The sequence below is a fragment of the Antrostomus carolinensis genome, unplaced genomic scaffold, assembly GCF_000700745.2.
Source record: "Antrostomus carolinensis isolate BGI_N321 unplaced genomic scaffold, ASM70074v2 scaffold4839, whole genome shotgun sequence".
NCBI classification, from domain to species: domain Eukaryota; kingdom Metazoa; phylum Chordata; class Aves; order Caprimulgiformes; family Caprimulgidae; genus Antrostomus; species Antrostomus carolinensis.
Window position 1 is genome coordinate 1 of NW_010337713.1, and position 12,148 is coordinate 12,148.

At 37.0% G+C, this 12,148-nt stretch overlaps 1 protein-coding gene across 2 annotated transcripts in view; it reads left to right on the forward strand.

The window, feature by feature from the left end:
* The first annotated feature begins 1 nt into the window (after nt 1).
* Nucleotides 2-12,148, forward strand: part of IFT81 (intraflagellar transport 81) — a 38,759-nt gene continuing 26,612 nt past the window's right edge. For both annotated transcript variants that reach the window (XM_010175255.1, XM_029086805.1), the window contains exons 1-7: nt 2-272; nt 1,069-1,172; nt 1,808-1,988; nt 4,887-4,976; nt 6,042-6,107; nt 6,426-6,536; nt 7,792-7,876. In XM_010175255.1, coding sequence (XP_010173557.1) covers nt 129-272; nt 1,069-1,172; nt 1,808-1,988; nt 4,887-4,976; nt 6,042-6,107; nt 6,426-6,536; nt 7,792-7,876 — 781 coding nt within the window. In that variant the 5' untranslated portion in view covers nt 2-128. The remainder of the gene's footprint in view (nt 273-1,068; nt 1,173-1,807; nt 1,989-4,886; nt 4,977-6,041; nt 6,108-6,425; nt 6,537-7,791; nt 7,877-12,148) is intronic.

A 12,148-nucleotide genomic window follows, 5' to 3' on the forward strand; every position in this document is an offset into this window, starting at 1 on the left:
GGCTGCGGTGGCCTCGCTGAGGGGGAGCCTCCACCCGCCCTCCCCGCAGCCCCCGGCTCCCTCTCACCCAGCGAGGCCTCCTGACAGCTCTTCTGTCCTCTCTGCAGAGGTTTTTCCAGGACAGCATTATGAGTGATCAAATCCAGTTCATTGTTGAGAAGCTCAATCAGGAGCCCTTCAGGAAGAACTACAATTTAATCTCGTTTGACTCCTTAGAGTCAATGCAGCTGTTACAGCTGCTCAGTGATGTTCTGGGGGAGATTGACCCGAAGGTAAGGAAGGCAATCAGAGGTGCTCAGACCTGCGTAATTGCAAACATCTTAAATGGGCTTGACGCAGAAATTTGGGGGTTTTTTTAGGTCTGGCTCTGTATAATCTTATGGCATGTTTGGTTTACCAAAATAGCTTGTATGAATCTTCCTGGAAATAAATGTGGCTGGCAAGAATCCTTTCTGTCTATATATCTGTGTGGTTTTGGCAAACCAGCAAATGTTTCTTGGGCCAGGGATACTGGATCCCTGTCCTCTAGAGACTGATGACTTTATATTTTCCCTTGGGAGATCGTAACTTGGTTCATGCTGACAACTGCTGTGTTCTTAAGTCAAAAGTCAGGCTGTGTCTTGCACACACGCACAGGGTAGGAACTGACCAAGAATGGTACCTCATGATTTAGCCATTGTAACAGATATTTAATCCCTCTCCTCTGAGGCTACTACAAGTGTGCGTAAGATCAGAAGGGATCGTTCCTGCCTCTGGGGCACAGATATGTGTGCCTTAGTGTGCTTGGATATCTGACTTCCTTGGTGGAAGTAATCAGTTTGTCGGTGTAGATGTGGTCCCATGAGCAGGGAAAATGTAGACCTGGGATAAATTCACATGAATACACATGTTGGAGAAAAATCCATTAGAAGATAATTGAAGTTTGGTGATAAAGAGGATGTTCTGTATGGAGCATCTCACTTCATTGACATACCATGGATAAATGGATAAGGTCAATTATTTCTTGCTAGTTAATTAACATGAGTTGAACAAACTGGATAATTAATTTATTTTTTTTAAACTATTTAGCACGCTGTTGACATTAGAGAGGAGCTGCCGGAACAAACAGCTAAAAGAATGTTGACTCTTCTTGGTATCCTTAAATACAAACCTCCAGGAAGTGTATCAGACTTGTAAGTAACTTTTTGTCTACAAAGCACCGTAAAACGTTTTACAGCTTCTACAGTAACGACCTTTAATTCAGTAGCTGGGTGTATTTTTGACCTCGACTGTCCCAGTGGGTGTGTGTAACGCCTTGAGGACAGCTCCTGCCTTGTCCCTATGGAATATGCTATGGGGGATGGCAGCAGAAGGCTCCTGCAGGTGTAGGTTGCCCCCGGGGCCCTGCTGCAGCAGCTGCTACTGCCGAGTCAGCCAGGAGAGGGTGCCGAACGACTGGCAGGGTCACTCCCGTCCCCGTCCCTTTCAGACCAGCTGCCCGAGGCCGCGTTGCTCCCTCCTGTGCCAGGTTATAACCCAGAAAACCCACGTTCTTCCCATATTGCTTTTATTCCCGAAGAATGTCGCAGAAAGGGAAGAGTCGTTGTTAGCCTTTTGATGAGTTACGGGGTTTTTATCTGTCCCAAGGCAGCAGAATCGGGATTGTAAAGAGCAAACTGGCATCATGAGTGTTTTCTCTTTTGACAGCATTAAGAAAATCATTAGGCAAGTGGAGAGGGAATGTCAAAATATTGCAAATGGTTTGTTCCAAGCCACTGTTCTTTCGTTTGGGAGTTACTGGCGTTTTCTTTTTGTTGTTTTTGTACAGGAGTGCATTTCGCCAGGGTTTAGTTACTGGAAGCAAACCTGTAATTCATCCTGTCTTACACTGGCTTCTTCAGAAGACCAATGAACTCAAGAAAAGAGCTTACCTGGCACGTTTCTTAGTAAAATTGGAAGTGCCAGCAGAGTTCCTACAAGATGATACTGTGGCTGACATCAACAAACAGGTACCATTTTTCATGAATGCCAACATTTTAATGTCAGTTAATTAAAGTGCCAATAGGAGGAGGGATAAATGAATTGGGGAGTTACTACTGAGATACGTGTTGAAGTGAGTTATGTTAAGAGCATGTTGGAATCCAGGGTGATTGAAGATTCATTCTAAGAAATATATGTCTTGACCACCTTTCTTCCAATAACCCTGAAATTGTACATTAATAGGTAGTGTTGCATTAAAAGGTTTTGAGCCCATTAAGTACTAGGTACTAAATAACATTCAGAGCCATGTTGACCAAGACAGATTTTTATTTCTTAATTTTTAAACAATTTTTTTTTCCCTATGAACTACGTCATGGATATTTTTAACTTTATAAATTACCACTTCAAACTAGTCCAGAAAAAGTTAATGACCAAAAGCCGATATCTCCTAATTGTCAATTGATTATATAGTATTTCAGCACCTAATATTTGTATTAGCCTTATCCCACTTCTGCTTCAACCATTTATTTTTTGTGAATAAATAAAGAAATTTCTTTCTCCTGAGCTGACATTCCTACTCATTATGTTCCCACTTCTTTTGTGAGCATTAAATGTTGGTTTTAGGTAGAGTGGGTAGGTTTGAAATGTAAAGCTTGAAATGAATCAAAGTTAGGTTTTTAGATCTGTATTATCTGAAGTACATATTTACCCAGTTTTTATCCAGTTTTCTGTGCCTTTTGTTATGTATAGTGACTTGCAGAATCCCAGTGTTTGTAAATATTTGTAACAGGTAACTTGATTTGTTAACTGTGCACCAGCAAAGCTGGATAGTCTGACTGAAGTTTGACTTTGCTTTTATTTTTCTGGTACCACTAACAATATTGGATTTGTAACTTGGAATAACTAAGCAGAAGTAGCAACGAGAGAAAGGAATGCAGATTGTATGTTTTTTCAGTATGTCACAGTTTTAACATGGATAAATATCCAACTCCATGATTTCCATTACGTAAGATGTGTTCTTTTTTTGGGATTACAGTAATATAACCCTCTTATTAAACTAATGCCCTGCTGATTAATTCCAAACAGAAGCTGAGGTAATATAATGCCTTCATGTAATGTAACATTACCATGCAAATATTTAAATACTAATGAAGTGAAGTATTTAGATAGACAGGCTTGCAACAGGGTAATTTTAAGAGAAACATTTCAAACCTGAGAGTCTGGAGATCTTAGAACATGGTCAGGTTTTATGGGTGTATAGAATCAAGCTCAAATGTACTTTTGTAAATTAAAGATACTCAGAATACTTGCCACCTTCCCAATTGTGTTGTGATTTGGACATCAGATTGGCTACAGTATATAATTTAAAAAATAAGCAACTTGAGGCATAAATCTGGTTGTCCAGTCTTCAGTGAGTTGCCCACAGGTGCCAGGAATCTTTCTTTCTGCTCTAGGAACCTGGATGTTCTCTGGTCATTTGAGTGAGTCCCTTAGTTCAGGTACACGTGGGGCAGCTGCAGCTTTTATGTGGTGAAAGTGAGAAACCTTCCCTTCGTTATCATCTGGCAAGCTGTGCTGTGCCCTTGTTTGAATCTTGAAATCTTGTGTCCCAATAAGGAGAAGTTACTAAACTCCCCTTTTGAAAGAGGCAGAGAATCCACACAAAGTTAAGCTGTTGGACGTTAGCAATTGTGAATACAGTTGCTCAGAAACTACCTGCTGTTTCATTATTTATTGAAGTACTTAACTTCTCTAATGCATAAATGATATAATGAGGCCACTTGTGGTTTTACTCCTGCTTTTTTCTAACTCATTCTGCTTTGTCCACCATGTGCATGTCTTTTCATACCTTTATTTGCCTTTTAATCAAGCTCTTTCTCTAATATCTTCTCCTCAGTAGCCATTTATTGCTATTTTTTTAATTCATTCCAGCTTGTAAATGTGTGCCTGATATGGAAACAACCAGGAATGAACAGAGCATTCTGGATGCTGGTTCCCCAGAGTCTTATAGAATGGAATTGCTGCTTCATTGCTCAGGGATGTGATTCTTTTGTTTGAACTGGCCTTTGCCATTTTGTGTTCAACATTCATATCAATTGCTCTTTACTGGAAGTAAAAAATGACACGATATTCTCTTTCCAGAGTTTTCCATCTTATTGAATGGCTGTTTCTGTGGAGATTATCCTTCCTTATATCTCAGCTTGTATTTCTCCAAGTTGAATCTAAATTTACTTCCCATCCATATTTCTAAACTCTTTCTGTCCCCTGTTATTTCTCTACCCACACAGACTTTCACACTGCCTCTCAGTTTAAGATTACTGGTGGGCAATGTACTGGTGTGGAAGTAGCACACTGTCTACTTCTTTCTAACTAACAAACTACATAAATCAAGCTGTAATATACCCAGGGCATGATTATGCAACGTGCCAAAGCTGTTTCTCACATGTTAAGTCAGGTGTGCTCTCAGACTGCTTTGCTGAATTGAAGCTCAGTACTCTATAAATTCAAGCTTCTTTACTTCTATCAAGAATGTTTTTAGATCCAGCTCTTCCATTGGGGTGACAAATTTACATATGATATACACAGATTTATAGTAAGAGAGAATAATTTGTTAATACAGCATTGTCCCTTTTGGATAACATCTTATCCTCCTGTTTTGAAATACACTATGTGTTACAAGGGAAGAGATGAAAATACTGAACAAATTGTGAAACTTCTGAGCGTACCTTCAAATGGAAGATAATTCACTGTGGTTTTTGACTTTGCTTTATGAGTTGACAAGCTTTTGTGATGATAAAATGCCTTTAATTCTTGTTCTCTTCATATTTCTGTTTCTATATTTACTGTCTTAGTAGTAAAGCAACATGTTGATCTGAAAATCCTTAGACACAGAGCTTATTCTGCTTGGTTTTTATTTCATTTCATAGTATGAAGAACTGATGGAAGCATTTAAAAGCCTACACAAGGAGTGTGAGCAGCTCAAAACATCTGGCTTATCTACTGCAGAAATAAGAAGGGTAAAAAAATCTGACAAAATCACACAACTTTTGTTTAGATTTTTTTAAAATATCAGTTCTATTTTTGGTGGCTTTGTGGACTTACTGCAGGGTATAAGTTGTAGAGGTCGGAGCTGGTAGTCACTGCAGCTGCCCCTTTTGAAACTGTTCTCTGCTGGCAAACAGATTAGAAGGGCCTTGCCTGTGCTTTGAGCTTTCTGAAGCAGATTGGGAAGCAAGGCTGCCAAGTCTCTGATCAGCAGGATTTTCAAATATTAGAACTCTCTTTCCTCTGAATGCAAACTGATGCAAAGCCTTTTGCTTTACTGATACAGGGTAATAATTTCATAGGGTGTTGAGTGAATTAAGAGCTTAAATCAACAAAAATGATGATCCTGTGTGGCTAAGGTGCTTAGTAAAGATATTTCCCCAATTTCAGTAAAATACTTAAGCACAGGTACAGTTTTCCAGCAAGATGTATGGACAAGTTAAGCAAATGTTGAGATAAAGCCTAACTTTGGAGAATTTATTTCCTTTTCTCTCATAACTATCAATCTCTGGAATCCTGCTGATAGGATTTAAGGAGAATAGTAGTCAGATACATGTTTTAGCACTAGAAAATGTTTCTTTTAACACAATTTTAAGATAAAAAGTGTCAGCAAACATCACTTATACCAACTTGATGCAAAATTGTCTGCCAGGAAGTGAATAATGATGGTAACGTTAAGAGCATATGACTGAGTGTGTCAGATGTTGATTTCATGCTGATTTTTGCTTGGTTGCTTCTGTTTGTTTGCTTTTATTTTAGAGAAACCCACCTGCTTTTATTTTAAATGTTCACACTAATACTCAAGGATGCAGCTGAAGGAATGTTAGCATAAAGAGAGTGGGAACTGTGGGGGAAGTAAGAGAGAAGAGAGATTGGAATCCTGGATGTTCTGATCATAGATCAATAAAATTATAACCACTTCAGTGTATTCAGGGAAGAATTCTGATTTTCATATTAATTTGAACAGATTTTAGTCCAATCTATATTATATTGTAAACAAATTAACATTTCTTTATCTATTTTTTTCTGCTTTTTAGGACATCAGTGCAATGGAAGAGGAGAAAGATCAACTCATCAAAAGAGTGGAGCGTCTTAAGAAGAGGGTAATAAGAGAAGTAACGCTGCTACATTTCAGTGTCATAATCCTTGGCTTGCAGCTTGGATTTTGGAATGCAAACGAGGATTAAGATAAACACACTGTATGTCTAGGAAGGAATCGAATAACTAATTGACCCACAGGGAATCTCCCTAGGCCTTAGTCCAGAGCTTTTAAGAATCTTGAGTCCAGTACTTTGCTGTCATTTCTGAGTAGTAACATGTATGGAAAGGAAGTGCTAAGTGGACTTGCGAGACACACGATCTCTTTAATGTGTTTCTCAACTCTCTGACAGTAACATGCACTATTTATCCACTTGCTGTAGGTGGAGACAGTACAAAATCATCAACGGATGCTTGAAATAGCAAGACAGCTTCGCTTAGAGAAAGAGAGAGAGGAATCTTTGGCTCAACAGAAACAAGAACAAAAAAATCAGGTACTGACATAAAAACATACCTATTAAAATAAATAGTTGTTGACATTTGCTTGCAAATCATGCATTTAAAAAGGTACATCAGGAACAACAGTACAGAATTTCTCCCAACATCAGAAAAATTAAATCCCATTTAAAATATAAATATTTATGTGCATTTTAAGGGAAGAGGCTTGACCCTGCAAGTTTTGAACACCTCATTCAAGGTACTTGGCTGCCTCAGCTGCCACTGACATCATCATTTAGCAGTCCCAGGAACTGTTCCAGGACTTACTGTTGTAGCATCCAAAGAGAATTCTTTATATGTATGGTAGTGAGCAAATGTTTCCTTAGTTTGATTTGTCTCTGTGCATCTGCACTAAGATTTCAGGGGCTGACTAACACAGCAAGTACCTCAGGTTTTCACTGGGTGGGGGGGAATATGAATTCAGGAGCAACCTTGGGATTTTGGTCCCCGAGTTTGACAAAGGTGAAGTCCTCAGAAGCACTGGAAGCAGTTGACATCTGAATATAAGGGTGGGTTTTATTCCTGAGCTATGTTGTCAAAACAGGATACTTTATTAAAATCCAGTGCCATATTGTTATGTCATCTCACCAAATTCTGTAACATGAACTTCAACACAGCATTAAAAGGGGAAAACCCCCCAGATTTTCAGTATTGCAGTCTATGTCTGGATGTGGAATCGATGTGAATCAGTAGGCTTTTTCTTTTGGATCTTTGCTTGAACCTGAGTGAGATCACAAGTAAAATGAATGTGATGTCCACCTAATTCCAGTTCTTGGTACACATCTCTCTAAATCACAAAAATGTTAATCAACTGGCTGTTGTTTGGCAACAAGCTTTCCAGTATGCTCTCAAGTTGGACAGTGAATTGCTGTGAGAACTCGGCTGCATTGAAGAACTGCAGTATAAGGATAGTTATCTGCTGCAATCCTGATTCTTGCTGTCTTTTTTTTTCTTGTTGTTCTGATGTTCAAGCCAGTTTTTGGTTGAAAGTTGTTTAATGGATTTCTGCCATAGAGAGAATATCACTTCAGAGTACAAGAATACTTTCCTTAATTAACACTAGAGAATATAAAATAAACCCAGTCCAATTGTTGAAAATTTGTTTTGGCACGTTCCCTTGTGAAACAGATAATCAGCAGATGCTTCTAGCTACCATTTTTTATATTTAGGATTCTTTTTGATACTCTTTTATTTGTCTGAATATGCATTTCAAAGGACTAAGCTTATATGTGTCCAATTCTCTCTCAAAAGTTGTTCCATGCAGAGCAGAGATTGCAAAGAGCGCAGCTCCAGCTGAAAGAGATGCATCATGCAGTAGTGGATTCAAAACCTGAAAGTAAGTAGTAAGCTATAAAGGCTGGGGGTGTACACTTCTGTTTTGGAAATCAAGACTGCCTGGCTGTCAGTAACATGGTTGTGCCAAAAAGCACACAGGAACTTAAGAGAATCTAAGGAAAGAAATAATTTGTGTTCTAAAGGCTTATGCTGGAGATCCTAAGCCTGAATATGCCTTGCCTCAAAAAGCCAGGGAGACAATCACAAGGGAAGATTGTCAGTCATATTTTTGAGGTCTACATTTTAAAAAGTCTTAAAACAGTTAAATAGTGAACACAAACCATAATACTCTGCAAGAAAAAAACAGTTGGGACTACAAAAGGTTGGAAAAAGCAGAAGCCTATTAAAAAAGACAAACTTCTGATTTAGTAAGGTTTTATATCCTTTGTGTTTGTAATTAGGAATGTGTGAAATGCTGCTTCTTAAAAATTTTCTCACTTCATGTACAAACACATTGAATACTATTTATTCAGTGTAACTTGTTTTTCTAGTTACCTTCTATAAAATATTTGTTTGAAAAGCTTTAAGGTTTGTTTCTTATTGTAGTGCAGTTTTGTGTTGTAGTTTTTTTATGGTACCAAAAATAAATCTACTTCCTAATTAAGCTTTTTTAATAAACCATAGATTATATATATGCACACACACTCTTATATGTTTATATATAGTAGATATATCTATATATTAAAGACTGTATATTTATATATGAATATATTTGTTTACATATGAAAATACTTTGTTCTCATTATCTCAGTCTGCAAATAACCTCAGCAAAATAAATTATAATGCTCGTGGAGTAAGTTAGTACTCTGTGATCATTTATAAAAACAGCAGGTGGAAAGGAATTGCAGTTGCTAGGTAAGTGTGTAACTAACTGTCTCCAAAGGCTACAATTTGAGAACCTCCAGGTTTCTGATTATTTAATCACTTTGAAGGAAATGTAACAAGCCAGTTTGACAACAAAGCTAGGAGTCAGTTTAGGGTTCAGTGTTTGAGGTGTGTGTGATCTTTGGAAGATTGCTTTAACCCCTTCCAGTTTCTCTTGCACTTGGTTATTAATAACGCATCATAGGATTGATGGAGGTTTTATGTGCTGTTTATACAGGTTTTGGGGCTGATTTACAGGGAAAGACTTTACTGTAGGTGAAGTAGTGTGAAGGTATAAGAGTCAGAATGGTCCTTTTCCCAGGGCTGTAAGTCATTGTCCTGCTTTTTCAAGTATATTTAATATTCCATTTGCATCACATAACTGCTTTGCCAGCTGTTTTGAGTTAGAGAATTTTTTCAGTCACCACCACGTTGTGTTGTTATTACTTCATAACTTTAATTTTTTACGATACTCGTCGGCCACTGAACTACAAATGGAACTAAGAGAATATCTGAACTATCTTCTTTACTCAAACGGGCCTGCAGTGGATTTTATAACTGTTCCATTTTTGCAGTAGCTATCGGAGAGTTTATACAGCAAAGCTGTGTCAACATTTCTATTTCAGTTCCTGGGTTTTTTTAAGGCCAATGGAAACTTGATGGTTTCAGTTCAGAGAAGCAAAGGTAACATAATAAAAAGTCAGTAAATATGTCATTTAATCATTGAGATGAAAATAAAGATAAACTTAACATATTTAATTTCCTTATCTTGAGTCCTGCTTGCAGGGAAAAAAAACAGTGTTTAGATGTTCTGAAGAAATACTTGGAGTCATTACTTAAGAAAACTTGTGTTGAAATTTTGCCCAAACAAAGACTTCAGGACTTAGCTTTGTAATTGCTTTCCCCCACAGTAGTTACAAAGTCACTGCCTGTAGTAGCAATTCCAGAATGCCAACTATGTTTTTTAAATAATTGAAATTAAGTGACCACAGTGCACTGAATAGGAATCCATTTATTTTAAAAGCTTTGTTGGTCTACAGTTAGCACAACTTATTTTATTTTAAAAATTCCCTTTGGCTGCAGTTTGGTACCTCAGCTGCCTCCTTAGATCAGTGTAGCTTCTCTGCTGACAATTCAACAGCTGGTTGGTAGCTGTGGGTTTTCACTGGAAGTTAGATACTTCCCTTTAAAATAATTTGCTTCCATTTTTAATACTTCATGTGTTTTTTACTTCCTAACCAAGATAATGATAAAAGTTGTTCTTAATGAGTGGAAGCTTTTTTGTTTGTCTTATGGATGCATGCTGCTTTGATTACTTCATCTTATAATTAATTTAGGATGAAGTACTTGAAAGAAATGTAAAGGAGCTCTTTAAGGAATGCAACTAGCATGTATTCATGAGCTTCATTAACATGCAATTAGCATCAGTCTCTTTTATCTGTGCCAGGAAAATACAGCTTATGGTTACTAGATTTTTAACTCTTAAAATATTTAGAATATTTTTTATTGTGTTATGAAAAACAATTGATTGTTATGAGGCGGTTTGTCAACTAAAATTGATGGTACTGGTTTCCACAGCACACTCCTTCCCTGTTTGTTCACTTCAGTACTGCTCAGTATGTTGTTTACTACAGAGAGGCACTTGCTGCTGGTAGCACTAAGTAACATGAATTTGTAGTTGTTGTTGTTCCAGATGTGAATGGTATTGATATGAACACTGACCACTAGCTTGAGGAACCTAGCTGATGCTTTCTCAGCAAGTTTGCCATCTTTTTGCTTTGAATATCTCTGCTGGCACAAACACAAATTGTTAATACCAAGAAGCGAACTGAATTAGTGAAATTCTTGATCTCTGTCCATTATACAGAACATTATTGTTCACTTTATTGGCAGAAATGGCTTGAAAATATTGATTAAAAGAATGTGTTAAGATGATTGTTGTTGATAAACAGTGAAATGTGTGATTTATATACTTCATTAAGTTAATATCTAGTAATAGATTTAGACCACTTTGCTGAGAACATCAAAGGTACAGGTGAGAGAGCAATTGCTTTGTACAGATGTCTGTTTTATGTCATTCTGAACACTTGATGAAAAATAGAAATTTAGGATGCTATTATTTAAATATTCCATTTGGATGAAAACTTTAACATTTTTCTTTTCCCTAGAATTCCCTTTCTCTAAAATTCCAAGTTTAAATTATCTCCACCAACACTGCAAACCACATTACAAATAAAGTTATAGATTTTAATGTTAGATGTTTTTGGTAAAGGAGAATGGCTTAGGTGGAACTTTAAATTATTTTATTTATTATAAAGTCACTGCCAATAGATGCAAGGTCGGGGTAAAGCACTTTTAAGCTAACTTGATGTCTTTGAGAATACAAGTCTGGTTGGTAAGATTAATAGTATTGCTGTGGTTGACAGAGTGCTCCTCTGTTTTATTTTTATTTTATTTCCCCTCCCTTTTTAAAAAAAATATGTTATTGTTGCAGATGGTTTTGGTATAGGATGCACAATTGGTAGCCTGTAGAGGGAAAAGAAGTAGGAATCTGAGTGCAAGGTGAATCAGGTTTTAGATCCATGAGCAGAATTGTTCAGAGAAACTTGCCTCTTTTCTACATGACTGAGCAAGCACTAAAAAACTCTCCCATCCCTCTTTGTAATAATAATAATAATAAAAATTTGAATGGAAAACATGAGGAGTTGCTCTTAATAGCTCTCCAAATGTAAATACGTGGTTGGCAGAACCTTACTAAAATAACTTTAGGGCACAGAGCCAGACTTTCTGTGCAGCTTACGTATGTAGATTTTATAACCATAAGTCAATGCTAAAACATTAAAAACAGAATTTATATGTGTAATGGAAAGATTTAAAGTATGCTTGCTTTTCTTTCCTCCAGCCTGGGAATTTGAAAAAAGAATGTTTTTCACTTAAAAAAACCAAAACAAAACAAGAGCTGCCCTATGTTTTGTTTGTTAATGTTCTGTTAAGCAGGAGAAATAGCTCTTAGGTGGTTACTTCTCCATATGTTGAATTGTATAAGAGGAAAAGTATATCCAGAGTATTTAGGAAAGAAACGACATTAGTCATGAAGGATGTTGACATTATCATGTCTTTCCCCATCAAGGTGTCAAGTTTTAACTTGCTTCGTTGCTTGTTGCACCATCAAGAGTAAGCATGATGCAGAACCAGTCAGTGCTTAAAAGAAAACTGAGCTTGTCTGAGAAATCAATCTGGGTAGTGATCAAGGAAGTCAGTGGGTTCCAACTCTTATGAAAGCAATTGTTTAGGTGTGGTTATTTCCTGAGTTTAGTGTCATATCTACAGTAAATTATTTAGACATGTACATTTTTATAAGAAAACTGGAGTAGTACCAGAAATCAAGTATAGGATCTATGTACAGAAT